Raw genomic sequence first — 21082 nt, 5'->3', positions numbered from 1 at the left:
CCACACACACACATACACACTCACAGATCATAAATACTGCATCTTTCCATCCCTTGTGGGAATATCACAAAGATGTTGACATGCAGCCGCCCACCATCTGTGATTTTCACCTCTTAGAGGGAACTCGAACGGCGATGAACGGCGCCGCTTCTTGGCGAGAGAACACAACAAACCGGAGGATCAAAGCAGTTCGGGGGTAGTGCCAGAATGAAACAAGATTTAGCCGAGGAGAGCTTCATTTTGGATCTCATTCATGGGAAAAACCCTGGGAAACACACCAGCTACCGGGCAGTGAGGATTAAGGAGAAATAAACATCGTTACCAGTTTAAAGGATCCACTAAGGAAAATAAAGGAAGTCCAATCATTTTATTCATCAAGTGTGTTCACAGGTCTTCAGGAGTACGACTGCATATGTGAAAAAAAAGTATTATAAAGTCTTTTGTAGCTCCAGAGGAAGCTGCAATCAATCTGATAAACAGTGAGTTGTATTGTGGGTAGTGTAGGCACCAGGCTTTGCAAAGCAGTCCATTGGTCTTACATTACACTCCTATCACAATGTTGGACTCATGATGGTCAATTTATGAAGCAATAAGCAGAATCACTGCGGGTGACTGTGGCTCAGGGGGTAGAGACAGCATTTTGTTATCGGAAGGTCGCGGGTTCGATTCCCCTGGTCTGCATGTCAAAGTGTCTTTGGGCCTTGGGCAAGATACTGAACCCCAAACTGCTCCTGACGTGCTGGTCGACACCTCGCATGGCAGCCACCACCATCACAGTATCAATGTGTGCATGATTTAAGAGATATTATCATGTTTATTCCAGGTATCCTTCTTTCACCTGTCGCCTACATTTCCCACAATGCAACTATTACCATTTGAAGCTTTCCCAAACAGTACCTTAGCACCAGGCTGAACAGGTCCAAACTAAAACTAAAAGCACTCAAATTAATTTTTCCCAACGATAATTTCTAATTTATTTACAGTGGAAGGGCTCCCTACAGGGCACTTTAGAAAGTTTTATCTACCATCGGGGCTTTCAAGAAGGCACTTTCGCCATGTTTTTCATGACAACAGGCCTCTGGATGTGCTGAGACACCCTGGAGAACACTTCTACATCACAGCCCCGCAAGAGCCAATCAGAAATCCCTCCGGCAGTATCCTATTTGTCTCTGAGGTGTGGCTATATTTAGTTTTCTGACAGGTGTAGGTGACAGCCACGGGGAAACAAAGAGAGAGAGCAGAATACTTTTACTAATTCAAACTAAAAGTCTTCAATAAAACACTCTTGTCCTCGTTAGAATCTAAATTATATAAACGTTGAGGTATGAACTTGAGATTTAAGGACCTCAGGCCCCGGTATCACTTTCTATGCATGCAAACAAAAAGACAGAACAAAACATCTTCCTCACATCTTCTTATGAATAAAAAATAAGTTGTTCAGAGTATCTGCCTGGTTTTTGTTTATCCTCCCTCCCTTCCTCTCCTCCTCCACCCTTTCACCCACCAGGCAGCGTCTCAGAAAACATCTTTAACGCTGAAAAGGTGGAGACGGACGCCTCGAAGCATCTGCAGGGAGCGCCAGCTGCAGTAATGCGTGTTAGATTGAGATGACCTCAGCGGTGGATGTAAAGTGACAACGCAGCGTTTGACCTCATTTTTGCACAAACAAATGAGTCGCTTTGTCTAAAACATGAGAGCAGGTTTCCTCTCAGCTGGGAGCAGCATTCAGCCTGTGATCTATCACAGCCGGATGATTTAAAGCGAGCAGAAGTAAACCAATCAGATGAATCAATAATATTTGTTAACGCAGCTTCCAAGCTTGGAGCCCTCGCCTGGTGTTTGGTCACAAAGTCAATGGATGGAAGTCAATTATGACGTTACGCACTGTGTGGCGGGAAAAAGGGGGGTTAGGTTGCGTCTGGTTTAAGTGATGACGGATGGATTATCTGGGAAAGTGCTGACATCGTGTTCTGTCTCAATTTAGGAGCGATATTCTTCTCAGGTCTAATGAACCGGGTTGGGCCGAGACAAATGAGTGGAAGCAGGATAAATAGAATGAGCTGCTGTTCTTTATTCGTTAAAACCAGAGGTGGAGGAAGTGTTCACATCCTACACGTTCAGACCGGTGAAGTAATAATACCACAAGGTGAAAGTCGGAAAGGATGGACGTTCCCTGATGTTTTTATACATCACTGCTGCATTCATGTGTCATTTTACTGCCGTAGATGTTTGAGGTTGAGCTCATTTTAACTCCTTTATGTACTGTTGGGTAGTTTAATCTACAGCAGTGCATCACATTATATGTACTGTGTTTGTGGCACAGCTGTCCTGTCAGAAACATGTTTCTCTAAAAAGTTTCATGGTGTCAGAAAAAACAGCCTGACTGTAGTAGGGAAATCACAACCCGATCAAACAGTGGGTGTGGGGTCTTTTTGGTTTGTAATTCCGAACAGGAGAGAAAAAAACAACTGCTTTGCTGTGAATGACAACTGTTTTCTGGTTGTCCTTCTGTCGGTTTGATCCTTGTCAGTGTGGTTTGTCTATCTCAAGAACGTCTCGAGGAGGTTTTCTTCAAATTTGGCTCAAGAGTTCCAATTGGACTGGAGGACGAAGTGATGAGATTATGACGGTCGAAAGTTCTTTGTTACTCTCAACGTTGAGGCCAGTTTTGTTAAATGACTGGTGGCAATTTTGTGCAGTGATGATTAAAGACGGTGAACCCTAACATGGCTCTGGTTCACATGAGTTTTTAAAACCTTCATTTTTATCAATACGTCGCTGTTGCCCCACTGCTCTCAGTATACGCTAGATAGAAGAAGCAGCCAAGCAAAATGTCCAAGAAGAATAGAAACTGAACGAGAGACGGGAGCACAAATACATGTTTGTGCTTCATGGAGTCAAGATGGAATCACTTCAGTAACAGAATGCCTGAGAATTAAAAGACAACCTGCGACGTTGATGCAAACTGAAGCAGCAGTGACACCAGCGCTGTTGTGGCCGAACAAACCATCCGATCTTGAAGAAATGCAAAGACATTTAACCAGAAAAAGCAGGCTGTTCACAGAGTCAGCGTGTCAGCAAAGACCAAGTCAGGGAGCTCATTAATTATGTAATGTGAATTCTAGCAGATTCGTCTCTACGGTCGTACATTCACAATCAGCCCTTTGAAGGAAAACACAACGCTGATAAAACCGAGTTTGACACCTCTGCAGCAAACTCTATTTACATATTCAGAGATCAGAGAAGACCATCAGCTATATATAGAACGAGAAGCATCACAGCTCCATATCATTAATTACTACACACTGTTTTCTTCCGTATGAGGGTTTTATTAAGCTGCATTTTCCTTCACCGCTCCCTAAAAATCTGTTCGCGTTCGCTGCTCTCTGTTTTCTCTCTCTGTCAACATTTGCTCGGCTGTTCTAATGAACTCATTCTCGCTCTCTGAAACACACACAACAAACATGTTCATGTGTGCAGACTGAACTGCGAGTGAGCTTTAAACTGAGAGCCGTCCCGCGGGGGGAAAGACCTGAGGGGGAGCGATTTCTATAAAGGATGACTCGATATGAATCCCATTGATGCTGCAGACTGAGAGGCTAAACGCTCAGATGCATCTGCAGCAGAAGAGGCTATGTAAACAAAAAAATCTGTTTATTAGAGATGTGTGTTTGTTATTTACATGTACAGCTGACTTTATTCTGTCTTCTCTATCACCACCCTGCAGGCAGGCTGAGAAGAACAGAGGCTTTAGGAGGAAAATCCAAGGATTTGTCTCCCGAAATGGCTGTTTGATAAACTCGTGATCATCCCTCCATTGTAGGCCGCTCACGACTCCTGCACAGTTATGAAATCCACCGATATGTGCATAAGTGCATTAATGTTTGATTGGCTGGTGTGTCTGAAGGAATTTGTTTCAGGATTTTTAAAACTGTTCCTGCTTTGCATCCCTCTGATCCTCCTTTTTGCATTAGACGACATCACACCAGGGATTCTGCTCTCAACACACTTTGATTAACCGAGATTGTGACCAGAGCGTCGTCTCAATTATCTCAAGCTCGAGATGAAGGATAAAAAAAAAAAAAAAAAAGATAGGAAGATAAGATAATGTAGGACTGGATGGTTGATGAAGTTTGCAGGAAATCAGAACTATTGTCTCCTCTTTCTAAACTCTTTGATGCTATTTTTAGTTTACAGTGTGAAACAATCGGTTGTCTGAAACACAGGGAGGTCGAAGAGCTGCAGAACTGAGCAACGCTGCTCGCAAGTGGATGACTCGAGTCATTGCAGAAACATGTGCAGCACTCCTACAGTTCACTCACAGTGCTGCCAGTTGATTGATCACGTGGGTTATTTTAATAAAACATAACTTTGCTTCACACTTCACAAATGTCCAATTTACAAACGATGCCTAATGACTCAATCTGGCTTCCTCAGGTTGAACGTTGGGAGTGTTTGAAGAATTTATTTCCAGCAGCTTTTCCTTCTTTTTGTCGCTGAACAGGAGCGGCAGGTTCCAGCAGTAATTCTCTTCAGGTGGATTGACGCTTTTTGAAGTACAGAAATGGTTTGAGAGCTCTTCAGGCTGCGTGTTGCTTTTCACAGCGGGAGCTCGGACTGAACCACCACCTCCGTCTAAAAGCACACAGTTTTTAAAGCTGTCGAGTTGGAGCTCTGATTCTGATAGACACATTAAATATACTTTTCACATGGTGAAATAACTGTGTCACTGACTGAAACCACTTCTGAATTTCTATTTTTGAATTTCTTGGCTCATAAAATGTAGTTTTAGAAGCAGAGGTTATTTATTGTATTCATGTAAAACACTCGCTGTGGTAACATGAACAATATTTCTTTAATATGATTGAAATCATTGTAATTTTTCCAACTTAACTGTTTATTGGGACCATAAATAAAGGGATTTGATGTCAACATGATTCAGACATTGATATTTTTTACTGAATGATTATCAGAGGTTGACACCACACCTCTACATCTGATTGAAAATTAATTAAGATCAAATATATTTTATCTAATATCCTTGTATAAGATTGTCTGTCAATGAAATTGGTAAACTGGAATTTTTATGTTTTTTTCTGCAACATCAACTGCATGTTAAGTTTCTATCATCTGAGATGTCGTGCAGTGAGAGAATAAAGGTGCTTAAGATCAAAATACTCAAATAAAGTAGATTCAAATTCACCCCACATTTGTATTTAAGTATGCTGTACTCACTGCAACATGTTCTCTGGTGATGCCTGCAGGGATTCCATCACTTTAAAATGACTGTTCATGTTTTAATGTGTAACCAGGAGGAGGCAGGAGATGCACATCGTTAGACTGGAGCATCATGGTGTGATTTTCAAAGACAATTCAAACAGCAGGTGGAACATTATCTGGAAGAAACATCTGAAGAACTACCACATTTTGAGAGGCAAATTAAAGCTTATGAGAAAGAGGTGGTGGTGTGTTCAAGGACTATCTTAATATTATCAGACTCTAGAAAGTACAAATGGATACATAAGATAAATGGCTAAATAAGACATTAAGCGGGTGAGGACCTAAAGCTCAGGACCAGATGAGCAGAGGATGCAGATGTTTCTCCATGGCAACTAACACGTTGCCATGGAGAAACATCAAACTAATGGAAGCACGTTGCAGCTCTGCCCATGGAGCCCAGACGTTTATTTGGAAATGGTTGAGGGAAGAGCAGTTATATATTGAGCGACATCAAAAGACAATGGAGCGATCAAACAGGATTAAAACAGAGGAATCCAGCATCGGCAGGCAGCAGAGGATCAATCGTGGATTTAAGGGGGAAGGAAGAGTGTTTCTAATTTAATCTAATTTATTATTTAATCAACTCAATTAATTTATTTTCCCCCTGTATTTATTAAAAATGTTATTAGAGTGGTGGTTAAAGGTCACATCTGTCGTTTGCGCTTCCTCCACCTGGAGGCAGCACCTCCTCTGACGCGCTGCTCATCTACCGCTATTACACAGACGAAGAAGAAAACGTTTCCGGTGCAACAGCTAGGCATCAACATGCCTACTGCTGTGATTATGGAAGAAAATTATGATAAATTGTTAGAGCAGTGTGAAGCTCAAGAGCTCGAGGTAAGCGTAGAGTCGCTCCGTAACATTGTGCCAACAGTAATTAGTGACCTGCAGGCTGCCTGTCTCAGAAGGGACGGGTGTTTCTGACAGTTAGCTAACAGTTAGCTAGCTCATGACAAGTTCAGGCTAACATTGTGGCTAAGAAGCTAGCCTGACTTTACTCCTCTGGCGCTAGTTTCTCTTCTAAGCACTGTTTGAACTAAGTTATTAGGAGTTAGCTCGTAACTGAGCCGAGGATTATCTTTATTTCGGCAGATTTAGCATCTATGTGCTGTTATTACTGCAGCTGTTAGCTAGTTAGCTCATCGTCCTGTTGGTAAACACAGCTGCAGCTAACACTTCTGTGTTGTTTTATAAACACTCCACAGCTGGTCTCACTGTATGTCAGTCAACATTAGGACCGACTGTTAACTTCTACAGATATACGTTAGTGATCTTGTATGGATCAATGCTATTACATTAGCAGAAGCTAACAGAAAATAATAATACTAACTAACAGGCAGGCGAAAAACGGTACAATCTGTATGTTAGCTCTTACTTATTAGCGAATAAACTTTCGGATATGCGACATGGATTGTTTAGGGGAGCAACAATAGTTTGTGTTTCTTCTTATTTTCAGCCTCAAACTTTAATGTCACACCTGCATGTATTTCTAACAGGCTCCAGGGGGCATTGCAACACCTCAAGTCTACGCTCAGCTGCTGTCGCTTTATCTACTTCACAATGACATGTAAGTCAAGTCAAGTCTGTCTGTCTGTCTGTCTGTCTGTCTGTCTGCAGTGGTTTATAGGTTTCTGTGTTATTATGGGTGCATGGACCTGCTGTACGGCCCACATTTTGCAAAATATCCTGCTGTTGTGCTTCAAAACACTTGGGATGATGTTTTTTCTCTTCAGTTTACTGTGATATTCATATTTTCATGCAATATTACATTTAATCCACTGTGTATTCACCTCTCGTCTTTGCAAACCTTGTTTCTTACATGTATTGCCGTGTATCATACAAGTACATTCAAATACTGCAGCAACTCTTGGGCCATAATCCACTTATCCCAATGTTTTTATGTTTTAAAAATGTATTATGTCTATGTCTATTAATATCTTCCTGTACTGCACCGATCAGGAGTAGCGCTCATAACTTGTTGATAACTTGTTGTAGTTGTATTCTGTACATGATGAAAGGATTTCTATACTATTCTATTACACACATGCACAACAACAGCCAAAGACAGACAATATCCAAAGGTAAAACCTTGATCATCAGTTGTAGCTCTAAAGGTCACTGCTCGCAGGTGTTGCAGCTTAAACATACAGTCAGGCTTCATAATTCATCATAATTCAGATGTCCCTCAGAGCCATAATCCATCTGCCTTGTTTGAAGTGAAATGACATCACCTCCTTTAGCAGAAAGAAATAGTAATACCTTGAGTAAGTGTGTTCCCACAATAGCTGGCTGAAATGGATGGCTTTATAAATAATACACTTGGTTTAGGTAGTGAATACGTATGTGTGGCACCTGAAGTCCCACTGAGAACTCGCTGCTAACGCTGTGATCTGTTGCTGACTGCACCCGCAACTTTTATTTTATGTCTTGTCTAACTTGTTAATGTGGATCCAACAGGAATAACGCCAGGTATCTCTGGAAACGGACTCCTCAAGCTATAAAATCGGTGAGCATGTCCAAGCATATGTAGATACTGATGAGGAACTGCCACTAAAACTATTTCTGTGTAATGAATCTCATGTTTGACTATCATTACTATTTTTTGCCTGTTTCCAAAGTACCTTCATATCAGCATGTGATGTTAATGTCCTGTTTCTAAACTGAAGCTTATGATGTCAGTAGATAACACAAGTGTGATGAGTCTGAAGTCTGTTGGAACAACTAACAGTACAATATGTTGGGTTTTCTACAATATATATATATTGCAACATAGCTTATGGCCTTCACGTGTACAATAAGAAATATGATAATGATAATAATGATATTGTAAGAAACTGAAAGCATATTTTCCCTGATTCCTACAAGGAGACATAAATAGGCGGTTCAGAATGTTTGTGGTGGATCCTCCCACTTTATAAATAGAGGCCAGGACAAGGACTTGTTCCTCTCTGACTCCATAAACCTTCACCTCCTTCACCCTCAGCAGTATATGATGAAGAAAATGTTAAACAAGATGTTATTGTGCAAAAATTTAACATGATTTAAAGTCTGTAGTTCGTTAAATTGTCTTAAATTCTATAAATATTAGGCCTTAAAAGTTATTAGATAGTGTTTAAATTTGTTTGTGAGCTCTTAATCATCACACATTTTATCTTATTGTGTTTATACTTCTTTTAATGTCTTTTTGTCAAAATGAGTCAAGCTCTTCCATGTGAAAGTCCACATTACTGGGGTGATTAAATAATTAAAGATTAAAGCTGCCTCTGAAGTTAATACTGTCCTTTTACTCTATACTTTAACTTAATAGTATAATAACAAGAATCTCAATACAAAACCTTGTATGACCGGTGACTTTAAAAACTGAACATCCAGTTGTAATCCAGTTGTAAACTCCTTGTCAGATGAGAAAAAGCCTTAGCTGTGTGAACATTAAATTATTTTGTGTTTTAAAACGCACATGACAAAATGGAAGCTCTGTGTTCAGTATCTGAAGCATTTGGGTGTGACTGCTCTTCATAGTAGAATTGAGCATCAAGTGTAGCGTGCTGTACATATTTGAGATGCTTCTCCACTTCTTCTGTACAGGCGAACCCTGAATTAACAGCTATTTGGGCCGTCGGCCAGCGCATTTGGCAGCGAGACTTTCCAGGGATCTACACGTCCATCGCAGCCTTCCAGTGGTCAGAGAATATCCTCCCAGTCATGGAGGCCCTTAGAGGTAACAACAACAACTCTCGTGTCTAATCCGACATTTCACTCTGATTACTTTACATGCCATTTAGCTGTCTAGATTATGAAAACACTTCTAGATAATATTTATACGCTTTGCACATTTAACTCCAGGCAAACTGTTGCAACATGTCCTGCAGGGGCACTGAAGTGATTTAAATATTTACATTTCGTCTACACGATGTGGAGTTAGAATCAGCAGGGGGCACCAGCTGAGCACAGTTACAGCTATGATGCAACTCAGCAGTCTAGGAGAAATAACATGTTGGAAGGCTGAATTTAGCTGTTTTGTAACATGCAGGTATGATTAAGTCTCATTCTGGTGCACACAACACGATACTTTGAATGAGATATAAGTTAACATACTCATACTGACAACATACTGATGATCTTTCATAATGTAGCTGAATATTTGATTGTTTGTGTTAAGACTTGACTTCACATGTCACCTTCTTACATCAAATCTCCCTGTATGAAATTATTGCCCCAATGCTCACGATTGTTTGACATCAGCGTCATGTGGCGGTTCACTTGTGTAACAGTTTAAGAATAGCTGCTACCTCATGTTTACTTGGTGTTTATCAGCCGCGGATGCTGACGTACAGTTATGACATGAGACACTTGAGTGTGATAGTTTCCTCTTAGTGACCGTGGAAAGATCGAGTGTGTTTGAATCAAAATACATAAATGTTCTCCTTTAAAAAGTGTTTTTAAGGCTGTTTAGGCAGCAAAACCTCCCATATCGATACTGTCTAAATGATGATAATGTTGAGATTGGTTTTATGTTATTTGTGCCAAAAATAACATCTTGCAATATAAAAAAATCAGATCACAAGCACTTGGCGAGTCCCAGCTGCTTACTGGCCATGAACTAACGATAAAACTTTGAAATAAGAGAAATAACAACAAATGGACATCACAAATTATTATTATCTTAAGATGTCTTTAAATGTCAGAAAGCCCCAACATACATTTTTGAATAAACAAAGAAAAGCAAGAAAAATGTCAAATTTGAGGAAAGAAACAAATGACTTAAACTCTTTGTAATTAATGTTTAATAAAAACATAATTAATCATCAAAATTGTCAATATTCTTTTGATTAATATCATTGGTTAACATGATGTTTTCCTAAGTACATGAAACCAGTTTCTGCAGTCAACAAATAGCATTCTAGGTAAATGCCAGAGAACAAACAGTCAAAACAACACTTGAGTCACAGGATGTTGACATTGACTTGTTTACCATGAGACTGAGCTGCGTCTCCTCTGAGACGGTCACATGGACCCTGGTTGTCTCTGCCTGCCCACCTTATCACTGCAAGTGGGTAAACAGTGCCCACTGGGACATGTGACACATGCAGCACTGGGTAGGTGGGGGCAATTCTTTGAAAAGATCTCAAGGCAGCAAGCCGGCAGGAATGTGTGCTCTAGTTGGTGGGAAGGATCGGGTGTCACCAGCTGTGAGGGGCTGGTATAAAGGACAGAGCTGCGAGCTCTCCACCAGAATAGATACCAACATTTCACCAGCAACTGCATACACCAGGGATGAGTTCAGATTCTGGCCTCTTTGAAACCAGCTTTTAGTTTTCTCTTGTGAAATATAAGGACATTTTCTGGTCTAAGAGTAGACAAAGACTTCTGCATTATGGACGTCCAGAGGACAGGATCCACCATTCGGCCCCCGAGCCCCATGGATAGCCTAGAGAAGCAGCTAAGCTGCCCCATCTGCCTGGACATGTTCACCAAACCTGTGGTCATCCTGCCCTGCCAGCACAACCTGTGCCGTAGCTGTGCCAGTGACCTCTACGACTCGCGCAACCCATACCGCTTTTCTGGTGGCGTCTTTCGCTGTCCTACCTGCCGGTTTGAGGTTGTGCTAGACCGCCATGGTGTGCATGGGCTCCAGCGAAACCTGTTGGTAGAAAATATCATCGACATCTACAAGCAGCAGCAGGAAGGCAGCGGCAGTGGAAGCCCAGAAACCACCCTGAAGCCTAAAGAGGGCAAAGAACCCATGTGCCAAGAACACGAGGATGAGAAAATCAATATCTATTGTGTGACCTGCCAGGTACCCACCTGCTCTATGTGCAAAGTGTTTGGCCAGCATAAGGACTGTGAGGTGGCGCCTTTAGCAAGTATTTACCAGGCTCAGAAAGGTGAACTGAGTAATGCTATTGACACCCTGGTGGCTAGCAATGGTCGCCTGCAGGCTCTGCTCAACCAGATGGAGGATGCCTGCCGCGCCGTGCAGGACAACGCTCAACGTGCTAAACAAGGGCTAGCTGAACGCTTTGACCTGTTATATGCTGTCCTGGAGGAGCGCAAGACCATTCTGCTTGAGCAGATCGGTAAAGAACAAGATGAAAAGGTGGCTGCTCTCCGGGCGCTGGCCCAGCGTTACGGTGAACGACTGCAGTCGAGTACAGAGCTCACAGACACGGCTGTGAGGGCGTTGGAGCAGGGTGGTGCTGCTGAGTTCCTGTTAGCCTCCAAGGGCCTTATCACGCAGACCAAAGATGCAGCTAAAAGCTCACTGGGGGAAGAGAGGCCAGAGCCAGGCTTTGAGAAGATGGACCACTTCACTCTGTCAACAGAGCACGTTGAAACAGTCCTAGCAAAAATGGACTTTGGAATGGTCGATGATGATGAGTTTGAGGATGCAGAAGATGAGGAGGAAGAGGAGGAGGAGGAGGAGGAGGAATAATGAAAAGTGTTTACAGACTTGTAGGAAATCATCTAATGTGTGCTTTTGAAGGTTTTTGACACAAGTGTTCATGGCGGGGACTGATGTTGAAAGAAATGTAAGGTTACGGTGGATGTGGGCTGAAATGGCTTGCCCTTTCTTTCAGTGCAATATTTAAATGTCTCATTCGTACTTTTTCATAACTTGTTTTTATACTTTTGTACTTGTAAGCCATTTGAATGGAAAATGGGTCTAGATAAATGTAAATACGGAATGTCTGAAGATTGATTGCACATCATTTTCCTCAAATGTAGCTTATAGAAATGTTTTTTTTTCTCACATTGTTTAAAGGTTTTGTTGAATTGGCGGTCAGCTGATCTACCTGTAATCACCCAAATCTGTCTTTATTGGAACGTGGAATAAAGCTGCATGAAGTTAACCATCCATTTGCTTTATTGCTAAACAAAGAAAGAAAGCACACGAAGATCTGATATCATTTTGGTCGTATGGAGTTTCGTTCAGGGGATTTCCATCAAAATGTCCCCCAGTCTGTTGCTGCTCTTACTTGGCAATAGACTGAATGTAAAAATAAAAGCCCTTGCCATGTCCTGTCGGCTTTGCCTTTGCCGGTGAAGAGTGGGGGCTATTTTTAAAAGGTGAGAGGGTGAGAGATGATAGCAGCCCTGGAATAGACTGTCAGAAAAGGACAGGCCAGGTCCTGTTTCTCCTCCATAAAATCTCCCGTCCTCCCACTCATGGATGTCTTGCTCAGCACCTCCAACCCAACTGCACAGTGTCAGAAGGGCAGACTAAGAAAGGCCGGTCCAGTTGCCACACGAGTCATCTCCAAACGGTCAAGAGGCCAGTGGTAAAAATACACGACTGCCTGGAGGGGGCCGGATTACAAAAAGCCCCTTCAGATGACCTGCTTGTCTGTGTTGGGAACATTTGCTCAGAGGCCTCATTTCTTTTCTAATGTGAAGCCAGTCCAGGTGCAGGAAAGTTGTGCCAACACAAGAAGCAGTTTTATTAAGTGTGATCAATGATTCACGTCGAACAGACGGGCGTTTTCTACTGACTAGCGAGAGAAAACAGCGGCTCTAGTTATGTATCAGAGGCGAGACACCGCAATGACAAAACAATCATAATTCATCCACATTTCTCTGTAACCACCCCATTAAATAAGTCTGCTTTAATCACCACAGTGCTTAAAGAACGACTAAATTACTCTACGAGCATAACTTTGATTAAAACCAGACCAAAATAAAAGTTAAGTACCTTCAAACACAATTGATATATAAACACAGCCTGACTTAGTTTCCAGGTTAATGTTTCTCATCCTTTTTTTCCTCCTTTTTAGACGAGTACAATAACAGGGAGAACAGGAAGCTCCTTGGACGGTCGAATGGGAAAGTGCTCTTGACAAATCTCCGGCCTTCCCCTCACAGCTGTCTTTTCTCATCCCACTTGTTATTGTTACCGCTGCAACAGACTGGGGGCTGACTGTTGGTACACATGAAGCGTTGCTAGGCTATAAACCCTGAAAGGCCACAACCCTGAGGCTTTTACGTGACAGCCACAGGAGCAACAGCAGATACATGCCGGTGTACGTAGGCCCGTTCTGTAGCAAAAGGCCCAGTCGCTCTTAAAGTTATCTCCCCAGAGTGCAGCACCATGTCAAGCCGGCCCCGGGAAATGGGGTCAGTCAGTGTCTGCCGATAAAGACTCGAGTGGTTTGTTGTTTAAGCATCTCACGGCGTCCATGATTCATTAACAAGATCTATTTTTAATTATGGAAAAACAAATAATCATAATCAAATCAAAAAGTTCCTGACAACAAAACGCACCATTTGATTCAGAACACATCCAGATGCTAACGGAAAGTGGAGGCAGACAAACTTTAATTCGCAATAGTTTCATTTTATTCAATTCCCAAACCAACTTCTGTGAGATGTTGAGTTGCTCGTGATTTGTGTGCTTTTCCCAGGAAGTGACTTCATAAACTCAAACACACGAGTTACCAGCCTTAAAGAAAAGTTCATCCAATAATGAAAATATGGTCATTATCTCCCCACATCCCCTCTGGAAGACCGGAGATCCCAAACTGATATGAAAAGACATTATTTGCACCCTCTTGCAAGCCGAAGCTAAACTGAAACTGCTGAGGAGGATGTGAGGATGTAAACAAAGTCCTTTCAAATCAATGTCGGATCTTGTGGCTTTCAGAGACTTTGACGAGCTGAATGGAGACATTTTATGGGGTTTTATTTTAATGTTGTCGAACAAGTCCCCAGCTACTACTTCAGTTGAGTCCTTCGTGCTACATTTACAGACAAAAACAGAACAATCTTATAAAATGGAGCGCTGATGATAAATTGTGGCGAAGGCATCAACCTTGTTTTGCTGGGAAGCTCCAGAAATGTTTTGTGCACTCTTAAAAATGTCGACCTCGAGCATCTACTTGACATTTTACCAAATCACCTGTGACCTCCGAGGATCAGTTCAGAGTAAAACTGCCTCTGTCACTGTTGATTCATTGTCCTCCACAGTTTACAACCAGCAGCGCTGTTACTAATTAGCAGCTGTGTTTACAAGAAACTTAACTCTTCAATTCCTTGTTAATTTTACAGAGTGAGCTGCTGCTGCGTCTGTGTACTGTATGCACTTTAAATAGAAGCAGACCGCAGCTGTAGCATGTGCTCCACATGTACCTGTCTGATATCAGTGTCGCTGTGCTTCATGTGTCCTTTACAGAGAGCACACGACAGAGGGCGTACAGTCTAGTGGCCCAGGCGTACACTTCCATCGGAGCAGAAGACTTCGCTGCCTTTGTGGGATACTCTGTGGAAGAGGCAGTGAAAGGTGAGACTGAATGTACACAACCTCAACCAGGGAGTGTTTTCTAGTAAAATAAGAACAGCTGTAGTATTGCAGTATTTCCACGGGGGTGTAATGAGGTCAGTTTGTATTACATAACCTTTAAAATCTTTGCTGATGAGGGTATTTTCTCCTCCTTTCTCACCCTCTTTGCCCAAAGGTGTGGTGAGCCAGGGCTGGCAGGCCGACCCTGCTACCAGGATGGTGATGCCTAAAAAGCCAGGTAGGTGGCAGTGTTGCTCTTTCCATTTTGTACCCATTAACCACCCCCTTGTTCTGTTTCCTTTCATGAGTAACTCTGCACCCACTGTCCTGACACTATTCCTCTTAGATTTTATTACACACATAAAGATGTTGAGAGCAGGGATTTAAGAGTGATTTTTAATCCCGATGAAAGATGGCTGACATTTCAGATTTTCCTAGAATCTCTTGAAAGTTCTGATTTGGTAAATCACTCTGATCCAGTTGCCGTAATTCCAACACTTGCCCCCATCTGTTCCTCTTCTTCTCCTGTGCTCCCTGGTTTCATCAATTTGTTTTTTTTATTTTAATCACGTCATCACATGTCGTCAAGCCCAGAGAGTCCCGCATTGATCCATCTCGTTAGAGAAACCTACAGATGAATGTAGCGAAGGAGGAGGCTGCGGCCCGTCTGCCGCTCTGTGATCATCGGACGTTGCTGCAGAAGCATCTGCTGCACACATGTCCTGCACAACACGCTAACCCACTCACCAACCATCCTCTCGTGTCGGCTTTTCTCCCCCTCCTTTCCACACCTCTATAGTGCCTGGTAGTTTTGGTTATAGAGTTGATCTCACACAGGAAATCATTCTGGTTGGGTTAAAATCTAAAGTGCTGTAATGATCTCCAGGCTGAATGTCTCACATGTTTCATGGGGGAGACTCTGTTGTTAAACAGATCGGGGGGGGCGGGGGCAGTGAGGTCACTTGAAACCAGTGACCTGCTGAGTCTCTCTGAGCTGAGACACGTGGGCTGTGGCCTCCGAGCTGAAGCTGGGGAGATGTAAGAAGATCGATAGCACTTGGCACAACGAGGAATCCCCGTCTGACTCAACTTCTCCTCTGTTTCTTTCTCCTCTCGCTCTCTCTCTCCCTCAACAGATCCTCCCCCCGTCTCATTGGTTCCAAATGAGCAGCAGTTGGCCAGACTCACTGACTACGTGGCTTTCCTCGAGAACTGATAACCCTCCACAACCACTGCCACCCATTTTTTTTTTCGCTTGCTTGGTACAGAGGGGGAAGACACGTTTCAGATAGACTCTTCCTCCTTCCTGCAAAGACCCACTCCCTGATAGAGACGTACCAAAAACACACCCAACATCTTGCATGAAAGCTGCAAGCTCTTCTCCAACACATGCATATTTATGTTCAGTGACTAATATAAAGCTTCCCCTGTTAATTCATTGGTTATCTTTCAGACGCCCTGTTGTATTATATTATTATTTTATGCTCTCTTGGTCTCATTATGGGTCTGATTCTGAAGGAGGTATTACAGGAATTATGTTTCCCATCACTGTCAGTATGTTTTTATCAACCTAACAATCCCTTCACTCACAATACAGATGCAGACTAGCATGTACAGTACGTCCGTTCTGTTTCAGCACTTAAAGGTTGCCTTGAAACTCATTTGTCAGGTTGTAGAAGTCTTGGCGTGCATGCATCAACGTGTGGATTTCAGACCTCATATTTTGAAGTTTATGTTTTGACTGGTGAATAAATATTTTGCTGTTTCTAATTCCGTTTTACTTCTTTTATTGAAGAGTGTCTTCGCGGGGCAGGCTGCGCTCAATCAAGGATGAATAATAATGTTCGGCCTTCGGGGTTTAACCGCGTCACATTCGTCTCTCATGAGAATCAGAACAGTGCCTGGGCTCCATTACCTGCGTGGCACTCACACATGCATGAGTCTGTCCACACGGGACGCATTTCTGCTGCGGTACCAGATCTTTCTTCATGGAGTTTGCCTTTTAATAAGGATCAGTAATGATGATCTGTGACATATTCAACAGATCTAAACATTGAAAGCTTAGTGAAGCATTCGTATGCTGTCAATATGATTAATCACACTGCTGATAAATGCACTTGTGATACACAAAAATATGCAAGACTCCAGATCTGTAGAAAGCCTCATGCAGGCTGTGTGGCAGCTGTACCTTGTTGACGTTGTTGCTGAAATGATAAACAGGAGGATCAGCAATGCACAGCCACCAGTCATGCAGCAAATGGGGCCTGGGATCAACATTTCAACTTTTAGAAACATGTGCAGTGTAAGAGAGGAGCACACGCCGCCTGGGCTCTACCTGGAAAAACATGTTGTGCTGGTGACGTGTCGTCAGCAACGTGTGTCGGTGTGAACAGACACACACGGGGAACTATGATGATTGAATGCACAAATTTCTGCTACTTTATGCTTCACTACATTTATTTGACTACTTTAGTGACTAGTTATTCTGCAGGTTTCATGAGGCTTCAGAGCCAAAGTTGTATATTATTTTATTAGATAATTGGACCAAAGAAAACTTATTCTGAAAAAATACTGGGAAACAAATACTGACTAAATATTGAATCGGATATTCTGCTTTCTTTTTGATGATCAGAATCACTTATTTTAGTCTGATTGCCAATAAAAATATTTATAAATTAGCAATATTGACTTTGATACAATGTAATCAGTAAAGTAACTGAAGCTATCAATTGACTGTTGTGAAGTAGAAGTACAACATTTATAAAGCAGCAGGAAATAGAAATGATCCAAGTAAAAGACCTACTTCAAAAATCTGTACTTTTGGTTGTAGTTTTGGTACTTTTAATATCAGATACGAGTATAAGTTCATATGGGTGATTTTTGCTTTGTCAGTGTTATATTTTAACCTTTACCTTTTACCGTACCCGTACCATTACCTTTACTTACTCAAGTTTGACTTTTGACAACACTAGTGAATCTGATAATGCACAAGGAAGCACATTAATGCTGTTACAGTACAAAAGCAAGTTCCCCTGAAATGTTCTGGATATGTTAAGTCCCGGCCCTTTTATGCAGAGATCTGAAACTGATTTATGCTATTTTGCTTTAATTAACATCATAAAGAAGTGGTGGACATTTTATTTTGTAAAGGCGTGTCTGGGTGCCAGCTGTTCATCAGTTCTACAAAATAAAAGTCTCGACTGCATCCTGTTATGAAGAGGAATGTGAAACTTACTTACTTTGTAGTTATTTGATCTGCAGTGTAGCTCGACACTGAAGGGAAATGACAGACATTTGATGTGATTTAGTGTGAAACCACGTCCATCAGGGCCGTTCTCTGCGTGTCTGTGGAGGCGAGGAACTCATTTATTTCCTGACATGGTTTGATTTGTTATGAAAATGACACACATGAGATGACTGCACACATGAAGAATCGACGCTCTGTTTGTATTTGCTGTGTTTGCTCTCCTCAAATCTATTTAAGTGACAATCGAAGCTTCGCCTTCAGATATGAAAATGGAAATCTTTATTTTTGAACGCACCTTGCTGGTTCAGATTTCCCCTCTCCCTATATTTAGACGTGATACAGTATATGTGTTTGTGCGTTTGCTGTTTCAACACGTGTTGACTTGACCCATCCAGGCATGTGTTGAAGCAGCATTGGCCCGCTGACAGCCGGCACACAGCGAGCCAGGATCAGTCAGCACGAGCGTGAGGAGGTAACTGATCCTGATCACTCGGCTGTCTGTGGCTCTGTTGACCTCCACTCTGTCACAGCCGCACTAAATCTGAGTGCAGCAGCACATGTACACACATACATATATATTTATATGACTGACGAAAGTCTGAGCTGAAGCTGCAACACCAGAGTTACATCAGATTTCAGCATGACTGATAACGACCGACTAAACGAAGAGTCAGTCCATGTTAATTGAAAAGGTGTCAGCAAAACTTTACATCTGACATTAACAAGCAATGAATGGCCAGGTAAATTATGTATCCAAATACTTAAAAGTGCTGTTATCAATGAGACATGAAAGCATCAAATGTGCATTTTTAGATTTATCAGATGTATAAAGTAATTATTGAAGTGTCATCATGAAAAAAGACAGACTGTATGTAAGTTAATGCAGAGGCTTTCTACCAGGATGTTAATTAAACCACATAAGTGATTATAATGCATAATAATTTATACTTTGTATTAATAATTTCAATCAGCAAAGTACTTACTGTCTGAACTTGTCATGTAAATGTAGTAAACCCTTTAGCAGAATACCTGAGTAGTAGTTATTCTAGGACTGTGTGTGTGCACGGGTTAATGAATATATAGTAAATAATAAAGAGACAAAATAATTCCTCAGCACTTCAAATGCACTTTAAACGTTTTATTGAGGTCTGTACACTGACGACGTTCAAACACACAACTCCTGTTCAGCATTAATCTCTGGACATCTTCAAGGAAATCAATAAAGAGATCAAGCTCATTTGAAAACTCTGATCTTGTAGTTCACGGGGGTATAAATCAGTCTTCACAGAATCAGATCATTAATACTGAGTAACTCGATGCTTGTGGATAACCAGCGTTGTTTTACAGGTTTGCATGATATATACAATATGTCAGGGCCGCGTTGTGAAGCAGCTGGAGGAACGCTTTGAAGCGAGGACACGAGGTCAGACTGCAGCATTTTTTACTGCCAGCAGCGACTTTAATAGTCACATGTTGGTCGGTTCATTCGAGGCGAGCGAGGATTTAGACTTATTTAAAATTCATAATCTCTTCTTCCAATGTATGCATGAGCTGTATATCCTCAGCCTGGAGGTAAAGATCCCCTCGGAGGTAAACAGCTGTAAATACTGGCTCTCGTAAAGGCCAGAGGTTGTGTAGAGGTCAGGACTTCTGCTGAACAGAGTGCTGAGCTCCAGTGTGATTTTTCATTTTCGCAGGTCACTGCTTGTTTGTGCCAGATGTTCCGTTAACTGATGAACCTCTGTTGCAAAACCAGTCTCATCTTCGCTGAGTTTCTCACAGCTCCCCATAGAAATCTGAGTCATTTCACATGTTTCCACTCCAATCTGCTGCCCTTCAAGTGGCTGAGAACACTGTTTTCTATTATTTCTACAATTACTTTTGTTTGCAGTGAGCCTCCAGACAGATAGCAGATTTTAGAGACAATTAACATGAAGAAACGGAGAGGCAGAACGTTTGGACGTCTTTCTCATCTTTCGTCCTGTCTTTCTCTCTGTCTTTGTGGTATGTTTGAGTAAAACAGAACAAAGCTCTTGGGATCTCAGCGACCGAGTCAGTGTCCTCTGCGCAGATGCTGTCGACGAGCCGGGGCTCTTCTTCATGAGGTAATGTTTTCCAGGGGTCAAAGGTGACGTCTGCCGCGCCTCACAGAACATGCCACTGACGTGATGTGACAGAGGACGGTGAGGGTGGTGCACGTACAGATACGCTAAAGCACCACCTCCCGACAACAGTGTGTTGCCTGTTGTGTAGCTGTGGGCTGCGTGTTGAGCTGTTTGTACTGTTCTTTAGCCTACATGTGTTTACATTATGGCAAATTGGTAACTGTTAAAGGAAAAGGAAACACCTCCTTATGAAAATCATCATGGTTTTTTTTTGTTTTCTTCAGTGTGTTTTTCACAGTGATCTGAGGAACAGTATCAACTCTCCCTTACGCTGATGGAAAGTCAGGTGAAGTTGTGAAGTCCACTTAATGTCTCTGAAGCAAAACAGCGTTAAAAGCATTCTCCCGAATAACTTATGCAGAAAAGAACAACCAGAGTAAAACAAACATGAGGTAAACAGTGTAAATAACATCTCGTTTAGTAAGTTTTGAATCTCAGGGCTTCTGGAGTTGTGGATCGTACCGGATGAGCTGTATGAAACCTGTTTTTGTTGTCGTTTTCTGTCTTCAGTCTCCAGCTACTGAAGTTGTTCAGAGTCGTGATGGATGCTGCAGCACCGTTTTGCCGTGAAGCTCCAGAAATATTTTGTGGATTATGAAACTTAACCTGACCTTCCATCAACATGGAGATGTAGAGTATAACAACTGAATTTTCATTTTTTGGGTGAACTGTTCCTTTAAAAGTATGCCGAATTACCTACTTGCAGTTCCTGTTTGTAATGAACTATCACTGGAATACTGTGATACTGAAGAAAACATAAAAATGTGATGGATTTAAAGTTGCTTGTGGAGCTCTGAGGAGGAGGAGGAGGAATCCTCTGGGTGGATTTATGGCTTCACATCTGTGTTCTCTGATTATGTTTCTGACTTATGATTCAGAGAAGTTAGATGAATTTTCCGGTAAACTGCAGCGACTGGACAGTCAGCGTTTTTAAAAAAAAATTATCTTTATCGCCACTGCTGCTTCTGACCACGATGATCAGCAGAAGAAAGAAAGCTCTAAATGTAAGATCCTCTCAACAATGAACATTGTTCATTTAGAGCTTTAAAATCAGGCACATGAAGATTTAGTAACACACTTTCTGGGGAAATTAATGAATTGGCACATGATAGTGTG

The 21082-nt window shown here is 41.9% G+C and overlaps 2 protein-coding genes across 2 annotated transcripts; both read left to right on the top strand.

Moving 5' to 3' along the window:
• Positions 1 to 5961: 5961 nt before the first annotated feature.
• On the top strand, positions 5962 to 16324 carry cops8 (COP9 signalosome subunit 8). Its single transcript, XM_037110563.1, has 7 exons — positions 5962 to 6117; positions 6777 to 6847; positions 7738 to 7786; positions 8866 to 8998; positions 14447 to 14554; positions 14730 to 14792; positions 15691 to 16324. The coding sequence occupies exons 1-7, from the start codon at positions 6046 to 6048 to the stop codon at positions 15768 to 15770; spliced, it is 576 nt and encodes a 191-aa protein (XP_036966458.1). The 5' UTR covers positions 5962 to 6045; the 3' UTR covers positions 15771 to 16324.
• On the top strand, positions 10181 to 12131 carry trim63b (tripartite motif containing 63b). The gene has a single exon (XM_037110562.1). It carries the CDS (start codon positions 10655 to 10657, stop codon positions 11711 to 11713), a length of 1059 nt encoding a protein of 352 aa, XP_036966457.1. The 5' UTR covers positions 10181 to 10654; the 3' UTR covers positions 11714 to 12131.
• Positions 16325 to 21082: the final 4758 nt, after the last annotated feature.

This window comes from Acanthopagrus latus, chromosome 9 (genome assembly GCF_904848185.1).
Source record: "Acanthopagrus latus isolate v.2019 chromosome 9, fAcaLat1.1, whole genome shotgun sequence".
Taxonomy (NCBI): Eukaryota; Metazoa; Chordata; class Actinopteri; order Spariformes; family Sparidae; genus Acanthopagrus; species Acanthopagrus latus.
This window is presented reverse-complemented; position numbering and strand designations above follow the sequence as displayed.

Excerpts from the sequence above, each read along its gene's own strand:
- trim63b (XM_037110562.1), top strand. The coding sequence starts at position 10,655 with ATGGACGTCCAGAGGACAGGATCCACCATTCGGCCCCCGAGCCCCATG.
- cops8 (XM_037110563.1), top strand. The coding sequence starts at position 6,046 with ATGCCTACTGCTGTGATTATGGAAGAAAATTATGATAAATTGTTAGAG. Across the intron at positions 7,787-8,865 it reads CTCCTCAAGCTATAAAATCG|GCGAACCCTGAATTAACAGC; the intron begins GTGAGCATGTCC and ends TCTTCTGTACAG. Across the intron at positions 14,555-14,729 it reads TGTGGAAGAGGCAGTGAAAG|GTGTGGTGAGCCAGGGCTGG; the intron begins GTGAGACTGAAT and ends CTTTGCCCAAAG.